This window comes from Oryzias latipes, chromosome 18 (assembly GCF_053564925.1).
Source record: "Oryzias latipes strain Hd-rR chromosome 18, Olatipes_Hd-rR_3.1".
Lineage (NCBI taxonomy): Eukaryota > Metazoa > Chordata > Actinopteri > Beloniformes > Adrianichthyidae > Oryzias > Oryzias latipes.
This window is the reverse complement of record NC_136254.1, coordinates 29620216-29644474: the sequence shown is the minus strand read 5'-3', so window position 1 is coordinate 29644474 and position 24259 is coordinate 29620216. Positions and strand designations below refer to the sequence as shown.

The following is a 24259-nucleotide window of genomic DNA, read 5'->3' as shown; positions in this document are numbered from 1 at the left end:
TATGGTGTTTTTATTTCATTTTTTTTTTACTTATTGACAATCTAGGTATCTAACATAAAATTACAAACAGTAACCATATAATCAACATTACATCCCTCAGTTATAATGAGGAAATTTACATCCGCGATTCCACATTTCCCATGAGTCTTAGGGGCTAAAGGCGGGGCCAACGCCCGGCTCGCCATTCTGTTGTACGTGTTTAAGAATTAGCAAGTAGCAGCAGTGCATGGAGGGGTGAACGGGAAAAGCTCTCCTTCCGCTTGTGTCGCAGCAGCGTTATGGGAGTAACAGGACTGGTTAGAAAACACAACGGTAAAATAAAGCAGCGGCGACTGAAAAGCGCGCGCCTCAGCGTGATACGCGCGCCTCAGTGCGGCGCGTGCGTCAGAATTCAGAAGCCTCTGCACTCCGCGGACGCCTCTGCGCTCCGCTCCCGCCCCGCGCGCTCCTTGTCTCCCCTTCCTATCTACTCCGACACCTCTGGCCAGGGCGGCTTCAGGGAGGGGCACTTCTTCCCCGTTGCGCCGGTGGATGGAGCAAATCGTTTCTGTGCAAAGCAATCGGACTTAATACTGTACGTTTTGTGTATGAGGGGCGGATGCGTTGTTACGTGTGGGAGCCATCAGACTGCCATCGGCCCCGCAGCTCAATCAGCAGGAGAAGATGTCTCCAGCTCACACGGAGGCTGTGAGTTTTTCAAAGCAAAATTCCGCTTTTACGGTTTCCTTAGACGATTGCTTTTAACTTGAAAGCTTCATCATAATGTAGCGGCGATCACGTGCACGTTGGGTCTCATGGCCCCAAAGGATTCTGGGATGCGGCCGGGCATGCGTGTTTCGTTTTGTTGAACCATGACTGAAGTGTCTAAGACCTGAAGTCAAGTCCATGCTGTTTGGCTGCTAAGAGGTGTGTTGAATAAAAATGCCTCGTGCTTGGTGTTAGATGGAGAATTCAAACTATTCACTGAGTTCGAAAGTACGTACATGGCGGCCGCTAATTAAATCCATAAATTAGCCGCGTCACTGAATTAGCCACAAGGCTGTAAGCGCAGGAAAAAAGTAGCGGCTTGTAGTCCGGAAATTACGGTACATGAAATCTGTCAATCAAACAAACGTTACGAACCAGCTGGCACCACCTACTTTTATTGAGGCATCTGATTGGCCAGTTCATAACTTGAATAATTAAGTGGGAGGGGTCACTCAGTCCAGTTCTCATTTACAGTCAGTTAGCAAATACTGAACCCCTTTAGCTCCAGTGTCGACACTCTTTGAAAAGAATTTGACCTTTTACACAAATAACGCTGAGAAAAGCGCTGATTAACGACAGTAATGTGCAAATTTAATGAAATCCCATAAATGGTTGAAGAGTTACGTCAGTTCAAAGAGCGTGTTTTTTTCCCTTACAATTGTAAAGGGTTAAGAGCTCGCTTGCTATCAAAACTGTAAAAATACTGTAAATTATTATCATTATCAATAGAGTTTAGTATATTTTATTTGATTCTAAGTATTTAACATCCCAATTTAAATTAGTCAGATCTTTAGCAGGATTTAAGAGAATAATGGTCTAAAAAATCTTAAATTGTGTAACTCAGCTCCAGCAGTTTGATCAGGCTCCGCCCACCCAAATGATGTCATCACTGAAATAAGCAAATAATTACATGCAACAAAAAAAATTACCTCTACAGATAAAATCTTATCGACAAAAGTATGTAAATACCTTTAAATGTAACTTTTATCATGCTACCAACAATGAATTTGTAAAAACCTTTATTTAAAAGTGCTCACAGCACAGTTTTCATTGTAGAAAAAAAGAGTTTTTCCTTGAAGACAAAGTGTGCCCTGATTGGTCAGCTGCAGTGGTCTGATGACGCTTGACTTAAAGCTGGTAAACAAACACATTTCAAACCAACTTAAGCCTCAGAGATCGACTCCAAAGCTAGCAAAAACATCATCATGACGGGATGATAAACATTTGTCTTTAATGTGCGATTCCTGCACATTCTAGCGTTCGACAGAAAACAAATACCCTGGAGGAGTTTCAAACCAGAGAGCAGGCCTGTGGAAAAGAGAAGTGGGAAGAAAAACAAGAGGGGGGGAAAAAAAAGTGGAGAGAGCAGAGAAGTTTCTAGAAGTCGCTTATAAGAAACACTTGCAGGAGTCAAAAGAAGAATCGAATCAAAAGAAGAGCAGGAGATGCAGGAGACATGAAGGTGAAGAAACAGAAAAAAAAAGTCAACGGGGGGATGCAAATGAGAGACAGGCGAGGAAGCGTGGAGGAAAGTTTCTGTTGACCTGAATATGGCAGCGCACTTCGGTGCCTTCAAAGAGGAAGAGGAGTCTTTTTCCGCGCTTATTTAGTCGGTTTGTCTTCGGTTTGCCTTTTTTTTTCCGCTGCGACAAGTTTCAGCCTGCCGTGATACGCCCGTCTGCGGCATTGTGTTTTACAGAGTGTATTGAACGCAGCAGGGGCACCGGGAGATGAAGGATGAGCTTTTTTGTGTTTTTATGGGGGAGACACACAGTGTGTCTTTGTGTGTGTGTGTGTGTGAAGTTGCTCTTTTCAAATGCCAAGGCATCCAGCGGGCCTCCATCCCGCCTCGCCGCGGTTATCCGGCGTGTGATATGTACTGGATGTGACACGGACGCCGCAGCCTTCTGGACCGCCTCCGGACAGCGGGCGCCTCCGGATGTGCGTGCGTGCGTGCACGCACATGCGTGTGTGTCAAGCCATGACAAGGACACGGTTACCTTCAGAGTCCCATGATGCCAACTAACTATTCAAACAGGCTCCCTTCCTGCTGACTGCCACCTCCTGCTCCTCCTGCTGCACGCCTCATCAACGTTTCCTCCGTTTTTCCTCCCTTTTCCTCATCCCTCCTTCTCCTGCTCTCAGCATATGGGAGCCATTAAAGCCATCGTCGTTTCCCACCCACCGACGTTCCCGGGGGGCTTTCCGGCGAGCACTGACTTTACATCAACCTTGTGCTGCCGTCGCCTTGTTCACGCCGCTGCTTGTGGCAGACACGGACTGTCCTTTCACCTTTATCTCCTCTCAACATCCATTTCACTCCATTTATTTTCCCACAAAAACAGCTGGAGATGTCGGTCATAAATCTCCGCAGGCGAGTTCTTTGTGATGCTGCTGTTCCTTCTTTTGGATCTTTATCCACGTGTTTCACAAACTTTTGCGAGTGTCACTTGGAATAAAACATTTCCTTGTTTAATATAATAATGGTTGCTCAGTTTGTTTGACGCTGTGAAGGAGAAGCGACCTTCCAACTTCTACATTGAAGCACCTTCAAAAACGAAACTAACATGAGCCAAATGCAGTTCACCGAGTAGCCACTAGATGGCCTTTTACATGAGCAAATCAGTTATCATCGCCTTGAAGGTAAACTACTATAACTTTAACTCTTAAAACCAGAACTTTAGTTGATGTTCTCGGAATTATCTGAACTCTTTTACACATTTAGCGTCAATCCAGCGGACTCTGAATCGGAAAAAAGCAGCTTTTTGCCACTGTTTTACAACATAACATGTTGCATATTTTAAATTATGTATAGTGTCGCTCACTGTAAAGTATGCAAAGTGTAATGTAAAATACGTAGAGTTGTGTATATAGTAAACAGTTGCATATCGTTAAGTAAAGTACATAAAGTTTTGCATTTTGTAAAGTTGATAAAGTGTTTCGTATCGTAAAATACGTAAAGTGTTGCATATCGTAAAGTACGTCAAGTTTTTGCATTTTGTAAAGTTGACAGTATTTCAAATCTTAAAGTATGTAAAGTGTTGCAAAATGAAAAGTACGTAAAGTGTTTCAAATCGTTATGTTGATAAAGTGTTGCATATCGTAAAGTTTCTAAAGTGTTTCTTATTTTCAAATACGTTAAGTCTTACATATCATAAAGTTGCAAATTAACACAAAGCCACTTTTGTCCACGTCAGAATCCGTCGGAATTGTGTCAATGGTTGACAAATTCAAAGAGCATGACTTATTTTTATTCACCAGCGGTATTAAAGGTAATAAAAACTTATAACTACAGTCAAAAAAACATTTTCACCTCTGGTTCCGTTTATTTTTCTCCAATCATCTAAAGTCGGGACAAATTATTTTGAAATATAAGATAAATATTGCAAACAAAATGACAGAGGTTCTGTGATGTCAAAGATAAGATGGTTTCACAAAACATTCAGTATTTGTCTCAATGAAAATGTTATTTTTTCTGAATCACTGTTGAAAACGATGTAATGTTGAAGATTTCTTTAAAAACTCATTTCTAGACGTCTCATAATTTCTCCTTTGGGTCTTTTTCCATCTTTGATGTCTGACAAGGTCAAGAAGAAGGAATTAGCAAAGACATGCCATACATTTTTATTATTTCATGAAGCTACACTGTGAAAAGATCTCTCCAGTTTTGCTTTAATCTAAAATAAACAAAAATCAGAAACTGAGCTCGTTATTTTGCTATTGTCTTTATACGTTTTACGAACTTAGATAAAGTTCGTGAAGGGTTGTCTGACTGCTACCTTTTTCTGCGTGAGAATCCATTCGAACTACCCTATTTGCGTCTATAGTCTAAGAGTTACAGTAGTTCAAAGAGCGTGTTATTTCGCTGTTGCTGTCACACAACACTTTACGAGTACAAAAACCTTTACGAAATTTCGTAAAGTGTTGTATAACACTGCGAAGTTGCTTTTTTGTGCGTCAGTATCTGTTAAAATGACCTCAAACGCGAGTACAGTTGAAGAGATACAAATAGTTTGAAGATCGCATTTGCTGTTGACGTTACACAACTCTTTACGAAAGTAAATTTCGTAAAGCTAAGCTTCTTTTTCTGTGTCAGAATCTGGTGGAACTACTAAAATTGCATAAACCGTCGAAGAGCTACAGTACTTCAAAGAGCGTTTTGTTGCGCTGTTGCCGGCGACTGTTGCCAGTGTTAAAGGGTTAAAGCAATGCACGTTTTTATGAATTAACATCCCGATTGAACAGCTTCTCGTTCATCCAGCCTCCAACTGAAGTCATCCCGGAAAACTTTCCGTCTCTCTGCTTAACTCCTTGAGGAACTCCAATCCATCCAATCCACATTTCATCCATAATGGAAATGCTCAGAGGTATCTGGGCCACGGCTCGAAGAGACTCAAACTCTCATCAATTTACATTACGGCTCCCTCTCTCCCCCTCAGCGTCTCCTCCTAACTCCTCTCTGTCTCCTTCCATCTCATCCAAATGTGTCTCCATCCCTCTGCAGCTCCATACACACAGTCAAAGACCACTTTCTGCAGCTCTTCTTCGGGGTATATGCTTCTTTAATGAAGACAGTAATAATGATTATGGTTATTTTAAAACCGTCTGCACTTATGGGAGCAGAAGCCGCTCCGTCTGCAGTCGCAGGATCTCCAATGTGAGGCATGGAGGAACCTTTTTTTTTTTTTTAAAGGGGGACCAGACGATCAGCTTTTTAGCGGTAATTTGCAGCATGGATTTGTTCCGAGCTCTGCAGTCTGACCCAGGCTGTGCGACGGCTTACCGGCAGCACTCGCACATGCACTCGAACCCTCCCTCTCACTCACAGAGCTGATCAAAGATGAGGTCAAGATTAAAAAAATTTTTTTTAAAAGGGCACAACATGAGTAAAATTTAAAAGCTCCTCAATCTTTTATGGCAAAGATGGAGCGGCAGGCGGGAGATGGAGGTAAGGAGAGCAGAGCGTGACGGGTCAGGCCGTGGAGCTGCCAAAAGCCCGCGTCAGGATCCAATGATGTGGATTCGTGTCTTATATATGCTGGAGCATGTGTTTCACATTTAGCTGGAGTTTGGGAGTTGCGGGTGATTGCTCCAGCAAACGAGAGTAAAAAAAAAAAAAAAAAAAACGGGAGTAAGCTCCCCTCTCTGTGCCGGTGCCCAGCTCTGAAATCCCCGTCCAGGCAGGTGATCGAACCCAGAAGTGGAGCTTGAAATAATATTTTCTCAAAAAACTGCCCCTCACTGGATCCAAGAGGTTCATTTTTTTACATTTATGTCTTTTTCTGTACCTGAGTGGCCATTCCTCACTCTTTCTAGCGTTTAACCATTTAAAAGCAGAAACAACCACGCTCTTCAAACTATCTTCAACCGGTAATGCGATTTCCGAAATTCTAACGAATTCTGAAGCAAAGAGAAGCAGCTTTGCTCTGATATGCAACATTATGTCAGTAAAGTAACGTAAAGTCTTGCACGTTGGTGCAAAGCTGCTTTTCTCTACCTCGGAATGTGTTGATTACATTAATTGCCTAATTAAACTATCGTGAAATGTTGCATATCAACGCAAGCCACTGTTTTCCACTTCAAAATCTTTTGACTTGAGTTTTTAAGAACGTAAAGTCCTTACGAAATTTAAATCGACACAAAGCTAATTTTTATTTCTGCGTCAGTGAGTCTGATGGTTTACGTTAAGGAATTTACTAACAAACAATGTAGCGTTGCAGCATATAGCTGCTTTTCTCAGCTTCATAGTTAGTTGTTTTTCGTTAGTTGGTTTACATTAGTTGGTTTACGTTAATGTTTTGCATTAAGTGGTTTACATTAGCTGTTTTACGTTAATGTTTTATGTTAGTTGGGTTACGTTTGTTGTTTTTACGTTAGTTGTTTAATGTTAGTTGGTTTACGTAAATGTTTTACGTTAGTTGTTTAATGTTAGCTGGTTTACGTAAATGTTTTACGTTAGTTGGTTTATGCTAGTTGGTTTACGTTAGCTGCGTCAACATTTTACGAGTTAACATCTTAGCCGAAAGCTGCTCTGTTTCACTTTAAATGTCACCGGCTTTTTTTCTGTGTCATTCTGTGGGTTTACGATAATTGCGCAGAGCTGCATTTCTCCACTTCGTAATTAGTTGCTTTATGTTGGTTGCGTAAATATTGTACTAGCGTAAAAGTTAGCATATCAACGCAAATCTGCTTATCACCGCTTTAGAATTTGTTAGTTTCCTTTAATTGTTTTCATTTTTGCACATTTGTTTAGAGCTGCTGTTCTCTGTGTCGGATTCCGTTGGAATGACGGAAATTACATAAGCGGTTCTAGAGTTATGGTGACTCAAAGTACGTCAGTACTGCAGCTAACGCCGTGTCGTTGAAGGGTTAAACCGGGACTTGATTGGACAGTCATTAGCTGGACGGAGATGAATGCTGCGGGTCTGGATGGAAGTCTTTTTTTACCTCATCAGAGCTAAAAGTAAAATGTTGGAAATGACTGTTTGCTCTTTGTGGTGAAAGTCAGAGAGAAGCTCTCCACTAAATGAGACCCAACGGATTTACTTTGGACGGCTACTAGATGGCCTGCAGGTGTTTGGCGGGTGAGCGCCTTTTGGCTCGCTCCTCCCAATCATTTGACAGCGTGTGTACATTAAAAAAAGCTTGGAGGAAGATGAAGGGGGGGGGGGGGGGGTCATCTCGGGCCCCAGCGCGCTTGATTGCGTTTGTGTATACCGCAAGATTAGTTAGGACAGCTTTATGTGCAAGAGCCCGCCATAAATCCACCCCAACGCCGGAGCCAATGGCGCTCAATCCGAATGTCTCCGCTCAGCTGCTCGGTTTGCTCTGAGGCGTCTCCTGGTTTGGTTTTCGGTAAACGTTGTCTCCACTTTTTGACTCATTTGTGTATTCTTTTTGTTTTGTTTTTCCCCTCCAACCCCCCATGTTGGTCAGAAAACAGCCCCGTCCCTTGTTGGCGCTCTGCCTGACGCACCTGTGAACCCGGCTTCAGTCTCGGGTTTCCTGCTGTGGAATCCGCAAAATGTTGTCAGGAGCAGGTAGACGACACGCAGATGGACAAGCATTAAGGGGGGCGGTGGAGGTGTGGAGGGGTCGGGGGGGGGGGGGGGGGGGGGGCTGACACTTGAGTCTTCTCAGCTCAGCTCGGGGGTTGCGGCGGGGCGAGGCCCGGTAGAGAAAATGATGTTTCTGCTGCCATGAAAGAGCTCAGAGAAGAAAAGGCCTGAAAGCTGCCCCCCCCCCCCCCCCTCACTCCGCCTCGCTTGGTCTCCTCTTCCTCCGCCTCGGTGTCACCTCTGGCCCCCTCCAACCTTCCATGCCATGTTTCAAAGTGTGGCCACATGAATGGCTCTATTGTTAACAGCTGAGAAAAAGGGAAGGAGAGAGAGAGAGGGGGGGGTGGGGGGGTGGGGGGGGCAGCGAGGCCGAGTGGTCGGAGAGATGAAAAAGGAGAGACGCTCTGAAAGGAAAGAACCAGCCCGAAAGAGAAGAGGGAAGAGAAAACGTAACGTTGCTCAGGGCTGCTTCTGAATGGGATGATTTATTTAGATGCAGCCGTGGAAGAGCTCCATAAAGCTGTTTATGGGTCCGCCTCCCCTCCTCCTCCTCCCTCCCAACCGCAGGGATCTCCAAACATTTGTCATCCGGATAAACTTTACAGTCAATCTTTCTTAGGTGGGAATCAGGGTCGCATATTTTTTTTAATGTTCACACTGCACTGTCCCTATACTCACAGCTGGAAGATGCTGAGTGCCAAATGTCAAAGCGGTGCAAAGCTCATGAATCTTCCCTCAGATTTGATTTTAGCAGCTCTGTTCCCATAAATTGAAGACTCAATGTCATAAATTCCGGCCAGAAACAAACCGCAATTATTAATGATCAATTTGCAAAGGGCTGGTACTTTTTTAGTACGTCACCACCCAATCCGAATCCCTGATTGGTCAAAGTTCAGTCGGTTTAACTTTCAGCGCTTGTTCAATGGCCGTGCCGGACATAAAAACTTGCCAAGTTCAGAGCAGCGTCTGTAGTTATGCGGTCGCTGACCGAAAGAAGGAGGTCCCGAATACGAGCGGCTGAAATGTGGCTGGGCCCTCCCTTAGAGATGGGGTGAGATGCTCGGAGTAGAACCTTCTCCTCCACATCGAAAGGAGCCAGTTGAGGTGGCTTGGGCATCTGGTCCGGATGCTTCCTGGACGCCTCCCTGGAGAGAGAGACCAGGGACACGCTCTCACAGCTGGCCTGGGAACACCTTGGGGTCCCTCCATAGGAGCTGGGGGAAGTGGTTGGGGCAAGAGGGAAGTCTGGGCATCTCTGCTTAGACTGCTGCCCCCCGTGACCCAGTCCCGGATGAGTAGAAAAAGATGGATGGATGGATGAACGGATGGATGAACTTGCCAAGCGATACTTAAACGTGAGAACACGGAAGACCACACATGTACACGTAGACTTTTCATTGGTAATGGTCGCTTGAATGCACGTTTCCGATCCTGATGGATGGATGGATGGATTATCCCAAAGGAAATTGTTGTCTACACAAGACGTGGAGAACTCCAGACATGCAGGCGCACAACAAGTTTACGCAAATTTGTCTGCCTATTTTTCTTTGGTTTAAAGTGTTGTATATCAGCTTAAGAATCCGTTGGAATTGCATTAACATGCAACACTTCACATTACTGAAGCGTTAATGTGAATCAGCTGATAGTGTGCTGGAGAAAAGCGGCTTTGCGTGATTGTGCAACACTGGTTAAGTGTTTCGGTGCAAAGCCAACATCAAAAGCCGCTGCTTCTACCTTCAAATCGTTCATGTTGATCGCGTAGACGATGGCAGAGTTAAGCTTGTTTTTTTAGTGTCATTTAGGCGTCTCTGGCCTTATTGTGTCGTTCACGCCATGAACACCAGATTTAGAAAAGCAGGATGGATGCAGTTATTGCTATTTTTATTTTTAGGACTACACTACCCAAAATGCATAGAGGCAGGCAAGTTTTCCTAGTGAACTGTACTCTTCATGTCTTTGGCAAAAATCAGCCTTTGTCGAGAGAAAAACAACAGATAAATCCAACTTTATTGACACAAAAAATACAAAACAATACTTTCACTTTTTCACTTTGATAGTCGCTCTCTGAGAAGAGTGCTTATTTCGTTATGTTGCAGCACGGTACGAATCACTCCGCCAGGCTCCTGACTACAATACCCATAATGCTCCAGAAATTCAACAACCTCAGGGCGTCGGCGTTTTACCAAAGTCGTACTTATAACCAAAATGAAACTCATTTAAAACACTTTTATCTATTTTGTTGACCAAATCAAAATATCAAATTGAATCCTGAGTAAAATTCACTTTAGGATTTAATTTGAAAGGTCCAAAGATAATTTCCCCAACTTTTTAAAAGAAATACAACTTTCCAATGTCTGAAACTTAAAATTATTGATGAAAAAGGTGATTGAATCCAGTCCAAGACATACAGACATGTAAATCTTTATTTAAAATGTAGATAATTGGTACATTAAAAATAAGAAGTCCTTTAGGGAAACATTTAAACGAGTTTTATATTTAAATACGAGTTTTGGTGGCCGAGGTTGATCCGGGGTCAGATCTGACCCGGTAAAACCATCTACGAGCGTCCAGTGATCGAATTGAACCGCCAAGAGTAAATTTAGAGGTGAATCTATGCTAAAAATGCCCCCTGTGTGTCACATTTTCCAACTGCTCTGTTTCTTTGGTCTATTTGCTGCTAGTTCAATATTTTTTCTCTCCTGCTTTCTCGCTCCACTAACTTCTCCCTTTTTACTCCCTTTTTCTCTCTCTCCGTCTTTCATTTTCAAGCGCCGCACATGCCCAGTGGCGTTTTGCGTCCCCTCATTGAGTGTGTGCGTTTGCTCTGCAGTGAAGCCCGGCTGTGACTCAGGAAACCATCAGATAAACCTGACACAATGCGCCGTGCAGGAAGCGATAGGTGCTCCAGTCGGAGAAAAAAGAAAAAAAATAGAAAGGCACGCCGGTTGATTTTTGTTATTCTTGTTCAGGGAAATCTAAACCTGTGCGTTTGGACGTAGGTGGGTGGATGTGCTTGGGCGAACCTTTTGTGTTCTGCAGTTGGGCTTTTGTTGGGCCTGTGTGTGTTTAAGAGATTTCTTCTTGTTGCAGACGCCTCGGGAACTTGCCGGTGTTTACATTTGCTCCTCTATAAATGGTGTGAATGCCAGTCTGAGGCCGACAGGAAGGCGAGATACGCGTCTGTTTATGGGTGTTGAGTGACGCCGAGTGCCTGCCTCTCCAGTCCAAGTGTGGCCCGATAACCCGAGTGACCTGGGTAATGAGAAGGGGAACAGTGGTTTCCCAGCAGGCCTCTAAGCCCGTCTGAGCTAAAGCTCTACCGCCGTTCTGTCTGCATTCTCCGGTTCCCCTTCCACCGCATGCCAAAGCGCCAAGCTCACGTCTCGTTTACTTTAAAGTCGCAGATGAAAGATACAAACAAATCAGACATATTTACATGATCTCGAATGGAGCAGATAAAAAAGTGAGAAGGAAAACATCTCCATAACTTCAAAACTTTAATAGATTTTGATAATAATTCACATTTACGGATATATAGTGTCTCAAAGATAACTAGCGCCACGCGGTTTAAGCTAAACGTCTTTTGCTAATAGAAAATTTTATGTTCACTTTGATCAACAATCCACACTTTAATTTCCTGTTTAAGGTTGATTTTAAAACTGCAACCAATTCAGTTTATCGGGCGACCACTAGGGGGCCGGTTCCCGAACAAAATCAGAAGTCAGTCACTCCAATATAATGGCTCCATTCAATATCTATTATAGTGGAAAACCTTTAAGTGGAATTGTTTTTGTCCGCATTGTTACAGTAGTTTCTTGCTATGTTCACCTTTCACCTTTCATTTTTTTTGTATTCTGCTTCCTGATTGGCTGTAGAGGATGGTCAATGTCCTCCATGGCGTGGCTCCTAAACAGAATGTGTTCATTTGCTAAATTTACGTCAATCGTCAATCATTCGGGACAACCACCTGTGTGGGTGCGGGTGGCAGGTAGGGAGAAAATTGACCCATAGCCGGGTCTTCATGGTCCCCAAAATCGTCTGATAGTCGGCCGATTTCACCCTGCCACCTTTTTGCCCCCCCGTGGTGCCGTTCCACTGCCTCCGTCCGACTGTTAGACATTGTGCGGTAGCAGCACGACGGGAATGACCAGACGTCAATCTGGAGATTTGGGCAACCATGGGGTCTAAAGGGGGAGACGGCGTTGATGCTGCACAAAAGTCATCATGGCGTTGACGGCATCATGGCGACTGTCAGACGAACTGATGCTGAGAAAAATACGAAGAAGACAGGACATTGTGCTTTCTTGGGAGGCATGTTGTCTAAAAATATGTACATTTCTAAATTGACAGGATTATATTGTGCGCTCAAAAGTTGCAAACGACCTGTGGTGCTGAACGGCCCTCTTTTTATATAACCCCCCAGTTGCCGGGCAGCTGGCGGCCTGTGACACTTGATGTGGACGGCCGCCGTCCAGAGACACTTAGACATCGTCCAATCAGAGCTGCTGCCGGCCGGCGATCCGGCTGCCGCTGCCCTGTGGCCGCCCGATTTCGTAAAGCCGTCTACATTCATGACAACGGCAATGGTTTTAAAAAAAATCGATTGGCGCCAGCTAATCTTAAGGATTCTGCCAATGCATCCCCATGGCGCAATGGCAGCTGTATTTGTAAGGCTTTAGCTTCGTAGCACTACCATCTATGAAGTACTTATACTAACTCGTTTAAGGTACAAACAGTAGAAAATCGTCTTACTTTTTGTCATTATTTTGCTGCAGAAGAAACAAACAAACAGCATTTTCCACAAGTGCCTGCAGCTAGCTTAAACCGTTATGTAATAATCCTGACAGGCTGAACTGAAAGGTGTTTTTTTTTTTTTTGTTGCCTTTAATTTAACAAATGAAACTGTCAGTTGCTGTGACACTAGCATGATTCGTCCTGTCTGACAGAGCACTTACATAACCTCCTCCGTTGTTTATTTTCAATACTCCAATGCTCGTCTGTCAGCAGAACACAGAGAATAATTAAGCAGGTTTTTACTGCCGGGAGACAAAAAAAAAACAGAAATGACTTGTGAGGCAGCGGACAACTGCTCCTCAACTTTTACAGGCTTCCTCCTCTCCACATCAAAGTGTCACTTAGATTACTAACAGAAGCTGCCGTTGCTGCAAATGCGTGAGCCGCCGCTACTCCGAACCCGTTTCCTGACAGGAGGAACACCGCTTCCAAACAGAGATGATGTCTGCAGACTCTCAGAGGATTCGAATTGGAGAGCGTTCTAGAGTGTTGGGCCTGAAAGATGGCCATGTCCTGGGAGGAGGGATGTGTGTGTGACTCACTCGTTCTTCTGTGCTTCTGTAAAAACCGCCATGACCTCCTCGGCCCCTGCGAGCAACAAGCTCAGCCCGTCGGCAGGTTTTATTTCCAACCTGACGCGGAAGAAACCCCGGATTTTAACCCCGATGAGTCCGTTTGACAGCATCAAAGCAAACGTTTGTGTTTAAAAACACACGACTCATGTTTTATCTGGGTTTTGTAGCATTTTTCTGATGTCATTGGGAAATTAAGCTCAAAAAGAGCATATCTGAGGATTTCTTTATTGAAATCGTTGAGTGTAGCGGGAGACCATGTAAACAGAGAGCTCTCAGTTATGGGTGGCAGGACCTAGACAACGACACACTAGGCTCGCACAATCAATCGCAAATTTATCGTTATCGCAGTATTAAGCTGTGCAATACGCATATCGCAAAAGTCGTGAACTGTGCTAAAACAATCTTATGGCAGCTTGAAGTATTTGACGGATCAAAGCAATCCCTTTATGCATTTGACCAATCAGATGGAGCCCTTTTATGTTAGATGTTCACCTCCTATGTCGACGGGGGTCATTTGGTGTATAATTTTTAAACTGTAGCAGTGAAATGGAAATGATGTTTTTGGATGTTTTGCTGTTTGTTCATGTATCGCAATATTGATCATACAGTAAATATCGCGAGTTTTCCTAATATCGTGCAGCACTACGACGCAGGTTTTTAAAATTTTTGGCTAAAATGGCATAATCATAATTAAAAGACCGCTGGGATCCACTTTGAAAACGGATCAAAAGACATTCAGAGTAGGACTGTCATGGAGTCGTGGTGGAGGTGTCACATACACTACTCACCGTACATCCTGACGTGGGGGACAGAGTATCACCGCGGCGGCTAATTACCAAGCTAATTAAACGAGCGGGCCTCCGATTCGGAGGCCTGGCGGTTCTTTGTTCTGCTGCAGAGCGGTTTGCATGGACACGCCCCACTTCCCACGTCCACGAGATGCAGGGAAAAGGAAACAAGCTCAGGCGGGAGATCCTCCAGCAAAGACTGACGTTTAGAAGACGCAGATGTTTCCAGAGAGCAGGAAAATGTTTCTTTATATTCCACAAATATATCTACAAAACCAGACAAGTAAGATAAGAATATGAAAATTAAATCAACCTGACGGATGACAATCAGGGGACAAATCAACTCCAGGAAACTCTGTGGGATCACTTTCAGGCTACCCATCGACTTCATGATGAATGTTAAAAGTTACCAAAATTGGGATAGTAATATTATCAATAAAAAACGAATAAATCTAGAATCGGTTTCTCTGAGGAACAGTTTTGTTTCCATGAAATAACTAAAATAAGTTTGTTACTCAATTATAAACCAAAGAACAGATGATGGGGTTGGAGAAAAGTAGTCAAATTAATTTAAACATTTTTAATTGATAATGCCCAAGAAGGTGTCCATTAGAGCGGACACCTCCTTGGGCATTATCCTGCTAATACTATGGTTACATACACAAAAAATAAATATTAAATCAATCATTAGTACTTTAATCATGTCATTTTAGTTTTTCAAGTTCAGGTTTTTTACACTGAATACGCGACATGATGGGCTGTCATGGTAACGGCTGCTAAAATCTTTCTATCGCTCTGCAGCAGCTGGTGTAACCAGCGGAGGAAAGCTAAATGTCAGGACATGTTAGAGGAAAATAGTTTCCCGGATAACTTTGATTGAAGAAATATCCACCAATAACTAAGATCATAAAATGCATATCAACATCTTTCAGTAGTTACTGATGAAATTATTTATTAACACATATGCCCACCTATGTTCTGAGTCTCTGTTGCTACGGTTACCAACTGCCCTTTAGGCCAGCGCAATTGAGATTGAACATTCAGGCTATGAGACTGGAACTTTCTTCTTTAGGTGTTCATTATGACTTTTTAATGGACAGCCTACAGCCAATCAGGATGGAGAATTCACCCGAACCCGGGTAAAGATCCGTTTGACTAAACAGGCTGTTGTTGAGGCTTCCAGGCGGCTTCAGCTGTAGTATTTCAAATCCAGACAGAAGGTTCTTGTACGTGCAAAGACGGTAGAAGTTCCAGGTTTGCGTCCTTGTGTGCTTTGGACTCACAAAGGTGCCTTTTCAAAGGCAAAAACTAGAAAGAGGCAAAAAATAAATAAATAAAAGCTTCGAGTCTGTTTGATCAGTTGAATATTTTCCTAAATAAAAGCTTTTATTGTTGAAATCGGAGTATTTCCAAAAAGATCTGGACCTTTCCGTCTTCTGTCTCTGAACTCTTTTAGGAGACTTTTATTTTGGCAGTGTAGACTTTTATTTTGGCAGTGTATTTTCCCTGTGTGGATCATCATATTTGTGCTGTGGACTGGACAGCTCCTGCTCTGCACAGACACCTGTTCTCGTGAGGGAGGGGGGAATAAAAGGTAAAGTTGTTTTGGGAATGGGAGCTAAAGGACCCATCTGTTGCTCGTTCAGCAGCGAAAACAGGTGTCTGATCCAGACTCGAATGAACAAATCCTTGCTCACTCTGCCGTCTAATTTGAACCATCTTGTTTTTCTCTCCGTCCAGGTTCAAGGACGACAAGGGCTACATCCTGTATCCTCAGATCGGGGACCGGCTGGACCTCATCTGCCCTCCTCTGGACACGGCCAGGTCCACGCCGGAGTACGAGTTCTACAAGCTGTACCTGGTGTCGTCACGGGAGCAGGCGGACCGCTGCGAAGTCATGGGCTCCCCCAACATCGTGCTCACCTGCGACGAGCCCACCCGCGAGCGCCGCTTCACCATCAAGTTCCAGGAGTTTTCCCCCAACCTGTGGGGCCATGAGTTCAAGAGCATGCACGACTACTACATCATCGGTGAGCCTCTTTGCCAGCTGTTCCATACAGAAAGGCTGCTATAAAAATGAACAGATGAAGGTGCAGACCTAACGCCACCTTAGCTTTGGTGGATCCAAAGCCTTAGTCACATGCACCTGTACGGGGGATTGACCCATACAGGGGTGCCGGTTTTTCGTTTGCCCATGGAGGTGTGTCTTGTAGTTCCTCTGATGCTAGGTTCATAACGGGTTGTGTTAAGGGATGTTGATCATTTGGTTTCTACCTTCTCTAAGCCTTTTAATTGTGAGCTGGTCTCCCCAGATCAGATGATGCTGCCGTATTCCAGAATGGGGCGAATGTTGGAGTAATATGCTGTAATAAGAGCGTTTTGGTCAAATTCAATTATGACAGACGGGTGATGCAGTCAGACGGCGCGTATACTGGATCCTTACTGACCCCACGCCAATGCGTACACATGTTCAGGAGGTACCTAAGTGCTTGTGGGACATCCACGAACTACACTCTGATTGCTTATTTGGTCATTTAGAACAATCATTTATCACATGAACAGCACTAACGGGCTACCTGCTCAGCTCGCAGGATTTGGGTTACGTGTCGCGTATGTTTTTCGCTACAACTTGTCGCTCGCAGAAAGCCCTTTTCTGCGAGCGACCTTCTCTTGTCTAAGACCTCGTCGTCTGGTCTAGGACCTCGTTGTGTGCTCTACGAACTTGTTGTCTGGTCTATGACCTCATGGTCTGGTCAATGACCTCGTTGTCATGTCTACGACGTCGTCGTCTGGTCTACAACCTCATTGTCTGGTCTACGGCCTCGATATTTTGAACTGTCAACTGCGTGCCCCGACAGGTTTGAAGATTTTTCACCTTATCCACCAATAAGTATGACTAAGGCTTAACTCTGTCCTCCTCCTCACTTCCTTCCACTAGTGTGGGATTTAGTTTGCAGGGTCGAACAATGGCGAGCTGTCCCTCTGCCTTTGTCCAGCAGCTGTTTATTGTCGGTGGCGGCTTGGCGGTAACCGCAAACGACCAGAGTACAGCTTGTTTGGGTTTGCACGCCAGGTTTGTTTGGAGTTCGTCCTCCGCTGTGGTCACCCAGCAGGGCGGTCCATGCTTTCTTATCACACCGACTCATCTGCAAGGCAATGGGAACCTGCGGGTTGTTTTGGAAAACCGGTACTGCGAGTGTTTAGAGGTCGCAACTGAAGAAAGGCAAGCAAACATGCTTGCTTGCATACGTGCAAGTGTTTTATGTTTCATGGAGTTGCAACTCTATGAAAATAAAACACCTCAGGATTGGAAGAAGTCAAAGACAGACTCGTCTGGTTCCTCCCACGCACCTCCAATCTCCTCAGTCAGGTGTGCAGACGCTTGAACAAAAATACATCCGAGCTATGACGAAGGTGGCAAGACGAAGATTCTTCCTTTTTTGGCTCCTCCAGCACTCTTTCACCAACGCCTCACCTGAGAGGAGAGGTCAGACTCTTGCCTCCAAAATCCGTCAAATGCACATCAATGTGCAGGAGTTTGTCCCCGAAAAGCACAGAGGAAAGGACGGACTCGTTCTCGATTCGGTGACGCACAAATGCGGCCAGAAGTGGAGCAGCCCTCCTTCACAGGCCTGCATGAAACAGATTCTCAGACAGCTAAATTTAACCGCGCTCCCTCGGCGCACCATTATGTGCTGCATCCTTTTAAAGTTCAACACCAACTCGCTCCTGTGCAAAAAAAGAAAAAAGAAAAAAAAAACCTCACTTGTGAAGAAGCTGCACCTCTTCCTGGCGTCGCAGGAGGGTTCCTGATCCACAGCAGAACCGACAACCTTCAGGTTTTCTGGTGACTTCTGGCGGAAAAACAACAACTCTCCACAAATTCACCTTCCTCTCAGGACCACTGGTGCTCCCACTTAGACACTCGCTGTCCCTCAGATATAAAAACTCTGTTTACACAAACGCATGACAGTATGTAATCAGATTACTTCAGTAATCAGATCTGAAATGTTTACAAACAAGGAAAGGAGCTGGTCGCTGAAAAGTCTTTTATCGCGTTTGTGTGTGAAGTACTTGGCAGTTAAAGCTACAGTTCTGCCTCCAAACTTCACAATGACGTTTAAACGACTATATACAGGTTGTGAACCAAAATGCAGGAACTGCTGAGTCATGGTTGATGCTCGCAAAGTTAAAGCGTTGTATCAAAAGAGTCAAATCGTGATTATAAACTAAAACAACGACAACAAAAGAAAATCCTCTGCTGACGTTTCAAATAAGCGGGAGATTTTACCCATAATCCATCAGGAGCTGTGTGGGTTCACTACTGTTTCCTTTCACATTTAAGTTGTGATTTTTTTTTTCGGAAAAAGAACCAGTTGTTCCCATATCGTCACATATTTGTTTACCCCTATACGTCAGAGCTTTTGCACCGGGGTTGACGCTCTTTGATCTAGCGTAACTTTTCAACCTTTTACGCAATTAATGTATTTTCAACAAAGAGGGGAAAAGCAGCTTTGCGCTGATATGAAATTTTCTACGTACTTTATGTAAAGTGTTCGATAATGTTACGTTAATAAACACTTTCCGTTACATTACTAGTAAAGTGGCGTAATTTTTAGTAACATAAACCTACATTTTTGGTAAAGTAGTGTTGCATAACGCCACAAGCAGAACTGCTTGTCCGTACTAAATTTACACGTCTTTTATGTAGTTTAAATGCAATTATTGCGTTAATCTTATGCAATTGTGTGTGATTTTTAAGAGATGCACACGTAAATTTGTGGCTTTCCACAACCGTTCCACGTGTAACGGACTTTTCACGCATGTTCCACCGATGCATATCACGTAAACGGCTCACGTATCACATTAAAATTACGTAATTGATCTCCAAAAATGACCTACCTGAGGTCAGTGCCTCCACTCTATGGGAAGCAGGTAAAGCATATCTCAGAGGCTCCATCATCTCTTTTACTGCAGCAAAAAAGAAAAAAACCCTGGCCAGACAGTTAGAACTTGAACAACTCATTGCTACTCTAGAGAGGGATTTTAAACAGTCCCGTGCCATAGTGGTGCTCGGAAAACTCGATGCTGCTAGATCAGCTCTGGACCAACTACTGACTCAGAATGCACAAACGGCAATATTCTATGCAAAACACAGACTATTTGATTCAGGTAATAAACCAGGACGCCTTCTTGCCCGACTGGCACAAGGGAAAAACAGATCCTATCTGATATCTTCCCTCAAAGACAAAAAAAACAACCTGCACTATGAAACCAAACAAATAAGTAAAATCTTAAAAGAATATTTTCAAGAACTGTACTCTTCCGAATATCAAGAAGCTGTCAGCCCCCCTGAAGACTTTCTTGACCATATTAATCTTCCAACAGTATCTGAACTAGACAGATCAGACCTTTGCAGACCTATAAAGACTCAGGAGGTCATAGAGGCAATTAAATCTTTAAAGGCTGGAAAGGCCCCTGGCCCAGACGGATTTGGGGCTGATTTTTACAAAAAAATGGCCAAACATATTGCACAACCATTATTAAATATGTATTTGGAAGCCTTTAGGCGGGACTCGCTCCCACCCACACTGAATCTTGCCCACATTACCCTAATTCTGAAAGAAAACAGACCTCCAGATCTATGTACCTCCTATAGACCAATCAGTCTGCTTGGTGTTGACTGTAAAATTTTATCAAAAATCTTGGCGAGGAGACTAGAGGGGGTTCTGCCATCACTGGTGAAGTCTGACCAGACAGGATTTATCAAGGGCAGATACTCCCACTCAAATGTACGTCGCCTTTTAAATGTTCTGCAATTTTCACAAAACACAAACTACAGGGCTTTAGCAATCTCATTAGATGCCGAGAAGGCGTTTGACCGGGTGGAGTGGGAGTACCTATTCAAGATTCTTGACAGGTTTGGTTTGGGTTCTGAATTTGGTCGGTGGGTGAAATTACTATACAGGGCACCAGCTGCAAGGATACTGGTTAACGGTTCAGTTTCTGACATGTTTCCCCTGGGCAGGGGAACACGTCAGGGATGCCCGCTGTCCCCCTTATTATTTGCGCTTGCATTGGAGCCATTAGCGGAAGCCATAAGAACCAATCCTAAGATTTCCGGGGTCAAATTAGGAGTTACGGAGTACAAAATCTCCCTGTATGCCGATGACGTGCTATTATTTCTTACTAACCCAGTGACATCGATCCCAGTGTTAACCGCAATTATTGGCAAATTTGGTCAGCTCTCCGGGTATAAAATTAATTTTGATAAATCTGAAGCTTTGTTCTTGGCGGATCAAAAACAGTGGGTTCCTCCATTAGACTTTCCATTTAGGCGGTCAAGCACTGGCTTTACCTATTTGGGTATCAGAGTTAGTGCAAATATTGCTGAACTATACAAATTAAATTTTGGTCCAGTTCTGGCCTCGGTGAAAAGGGACCTTAATAGGTGGTTTGACCTCCCATTGTCGTGGCTAGGTAGAATAAGTTTGATAAAAATGAATATTCTGCCTAGGGTACTATATCCTATGCAAATGTTACCTCTCAAAATTAATAGGAAAACATTCTCAGAACTGGAGAAATGCTTATCTAAGTTTATCTGGCATGGGAAGAAACCTAGATTGAAAATTAGGACTTTACAACTGCCATATGAGAGGGGGGGTCAGGCTCTTCCTAATTTTTTATTTTATTTCTGGGCTTGTCATGCACGAATAGTGTCGGGGTGGTTACACGCTTTTTTACATCAGGGGGAGTTAGCTGTGGACAGTTGGTGTTGTGACCCATTGTCACCTCTCAGTCTCTTATTCACAGATGTAGTTGGTCTCCCAGTTGAGGTTAAGAACAATAATGTTATGCTCACTACAATTAAGGTTTGGCGTGACATTGTGACTTTTTGTGGACGAAGGAAGTTTTCTAGTGCAATGCAACCTCTAATTAAAAATAAAGCTTTCCCACCAGGTATAAGCTTTAGTATATATGACCAATGGTACACTAAGGGCTTAAGATTTGTAAGTAACCTTTTTGAAAAAGGTGATTTTATGTCTTTTAGACAAATTCAAAGTAAATATGATATCCCACAGAAACACTTTTTTGGCTTTCTCCAAGTGAGACACTTTGTAAAATCATCTCTCACCTTTCCAGCTGATCAACCTATATTGAATTCCCTTGAAAACTTCCTTATTAAATTTAATGACGATGCCACAACCAAAAAGAACTTTATTTCACTTTTTCACGAACAATTAATGCTTTTAAACCCCCTCTCAACTGGAGGAACTAGGATTCTTTGGAGCCGGGATTTGGGAGTGGAGCTCAGTAGTAAAACGTGGTCTAAAGCTTTTGTATCTGCCAAGACAGTATTCACATGCAACAGACTTAGAGAAAATCAATATAGAATTCTGCACAGACTTCAATACACTCCAGAGCTTCTGCATAGATTAAATCCTCAATCTTCCCCTCTTTGTATAAAATGTAAAACTGGTTTAGGAACATACCATCACTGCATCTGGCAATGTCCTTTGATCATTAGATTCTGGAAAAATATTGTAACAGAAGTCAGTTGTATTTTTCATAAAACAATCCCTCTGAACCCAGCGTTATTTCTTCTTGGCGTGTCAGTGGAGAGACCACCTCTATCTGGTCAGGAGATGGTTTTATTACAGAAGCTTTTACACCTGGCGAGACGATGCATACTGCTGCAGTGGATTCAGGGACAACCTCCTTCTGTCACACAGTGGTACAGAGAGGCATTCAAAGTTCTTCCTATGGAACGCCTCAGTGCCCTCTTAAAGGGCAACTCTGATGCTTTTTATAAATTATGGAAGCCTCTGCTTGATCATCTTCCTGGTGATTTAGTCAACATTCTTTATAAAGGCAGTCCAAATGTTGTCCTCTGATTGAACTAATGATGACTAGGTTCCCCATGACATAATTTATGTCATTATTTATTTACTAGTTGTATGTAACTGGCTGATGTGTTGCCTCCGTGCTGTGACTTTGTTGTGCTGGAAATGTTCTTGTTTTTATTTTATTTTATTTTTATTTTATTTTTAATGTTTTTTCTTCTCTCTTGTTTCTGTTTATTTTTCTCAAAATAACAATAAAAAATGTTAATACTAAAAAAATTACGTAATTGATGCATGAATCACTAGTGAATCGCATATAAACAGTGCAATAATCACACACGGTTCATGTTCTACGTTGATTTACGTGTTCTTTGCATTGTTTATTTGTACTTCTTCTGTGGTTTTTATGCGGCTCATTCTTGAAACATCTGTGAAAATTTCCCGTAAAGACCACAACTTTTCTCACGTTTTCCACGGATATTCACGTATGACCAATTTTCATCTGTGCAAAATGCGCAAAATGTACCTAGCGGCTGTGTGACACGTTGTTTACGTACATTACTTTACATTACCAATACAGCTATGTAAACTTCTGTAACATACACCTATGCTTCATGTACATTATTTAACGCTACTAGTACAGTTGGGAACTTTAGCAACGAATACCTAAAACTTATGTAAAGTACATAAAGTGTCTCATATTAGCGCAACGCAGCTTTTCTCTCACGTTTATCGCGTAAACGGTTGAGGAGTTACGCTAGCTAAACGAGGATCTGCCGTTCTGTCGCTGCTGTCGGGTTCGGGGTTTATCAGGTTCACTAACCGTGAGTCTGTCTTTTGTCCGATGTTTTTCCAAACTCAAAACCTTTGAAGAAACAGACTTTTTTTTCTCTAAAAGTCTTATACTCCCTGATTAGATCATCGTCCTCCAGCACAAAGCTGTAAGACCGCTTTCTCAAGAGGGACAGCATGTAGAAGCTCCAGTTTTACCTGAATCCAACAGATCCCAAAAAAGGAAAAAGAAAAACAGGCTTTGGAACAAAATCCACGTTCCGGTGTAACTTATGAGAAGTTCAATGACAGACAAGCCCCCACTTCCTCTGCGAGTTCTGTAAAGTTCAGACGGATCGATTTCTGCTTGCACCTCCCGGTTATTGATAACATCCAATGTTCTGACACTAATGAAGAAACGTGACTTTTCTTAATGAGACCTTTCAGATGATGATCAACCATTCATCCCTGAAGTCCAGGTTTGCTGGATTCCAAACGCAGAATCCATAGTTTATGGTTACAAGTCAGTTCTAGGATCCAGTAGAGAACTACAGGACGCTGTAATTTAATCTGCCGGGAGGCGAAATGTGTGTGGAGTGGAGTGACGGAGCCAAGAAATAGGTCGAAGGAGGTTAATTTCCAAGTGAAAGCCATTACAGAGCTCCTGCTTAAAGGCCACTGACTGATCATCTTCCTGTTCGCTCTCAGATCTCCTTCCTCATAGCAGACGGGATTTATTTATTTATTTGTCGAAAGTAGAAACAGTCCAGAGAAAAGCGGAACTGTCCTTTGTTTTTGAAGACTTAGACAGATGCCTTAATGGCGTAATCTGATTACTCGGGGGAAGAAAGTGATTAGTCATGCTTGATGACTGATGTTTTCTTTCTTAAGGCAAGTACGTAAAGCCCCTTCTGTGTCACGATCCTTTGCTTTGTCTGCGATCCTCCGGCCTGGCATCTGCCTCTCAACTACCACAGCTTCTTTACTTTTGGTTTCTGTTGCAGAAAAAAAACAAAAAACGGAAGATATTTTCCTTCTAAACGTCCTTCAGAGGCTTTGTGGTTTGTTTCAGTGCAGTTTTCTTTCCTTTTTCACACAGAAGTGACTTCTTCTTTCTTTTGGAGCCACACAGTCGTCTTCTGCGTGAGAATTTGACAGTTAAAGACCAGGAAGTTAGCCAAGTCCATGTTTTTTTACCCTGTAGTGCATCATCCTTCCACTAGGGGCAGTAGAAGGTTTTTGCCTGCTCATTTCAAAATGGCTGCTTCCGTGAAATCTCAAAAACGCTTTTGGCGGCAAAAACTTAAGGGAAATTTACTTAACTAACTAAACTGCTGTTTTTACTGTTTTTTAAAAGACCACTTATATTGAAAAAATGCCAAATTTGTTAATTCTTTATAATACAGTTAAACCTTGTTAAAAATGTGTGGGTCGTGTCAATATTTTGACATCCAAAACTAACATTGTTATGAGTGAAAACATCTCAATTTATCTTTTTTAAGTCATGGGCTTTACAAGGTCAAGGGTGGATTATTTTCTGCCCAAACAAAGATTGTTTTTATATTTATATCCAGGTACAGAATTTTATATGAAATAATCAGGTCATGCTTAGATGCGGCCAATTTGACATTTCAAAAAAAAAGAAAATGTAAGTCTTTAACAGAAAACAATGAGAAACATGA

General features: G+C 43.1%; 1 protein-coding gene across 5 annotated transcripts in view; it reads left to right on the top strand.

Moving 5' to 3' along the window:
- Window positions 1–24259, top strand: part of efnb3b (ephrin-B3b) — a 117951-nt gene that overhangs the window by 47911 nt on the left and 45781 nt on the right. For 3 of the 5 annotated variants that reach the window (XM_078936302.1, XM_023949033.2, XM_023949032.2), the window contains exon 2: window positions 15703–15992. In XM_078936302.1, coding sequence (XP_078792428.1) covers window positions 15703–15992 — 290 coding nt within the window. Of the gene's footprint in view, window positions 1–15063; window positions 15102–15702; window positions 15993–24259 lie in introns of those variants that run through there. The other 2 variants (XM_078936301.1, XM_078936300.1) reach the window with 1 other exon arrangement.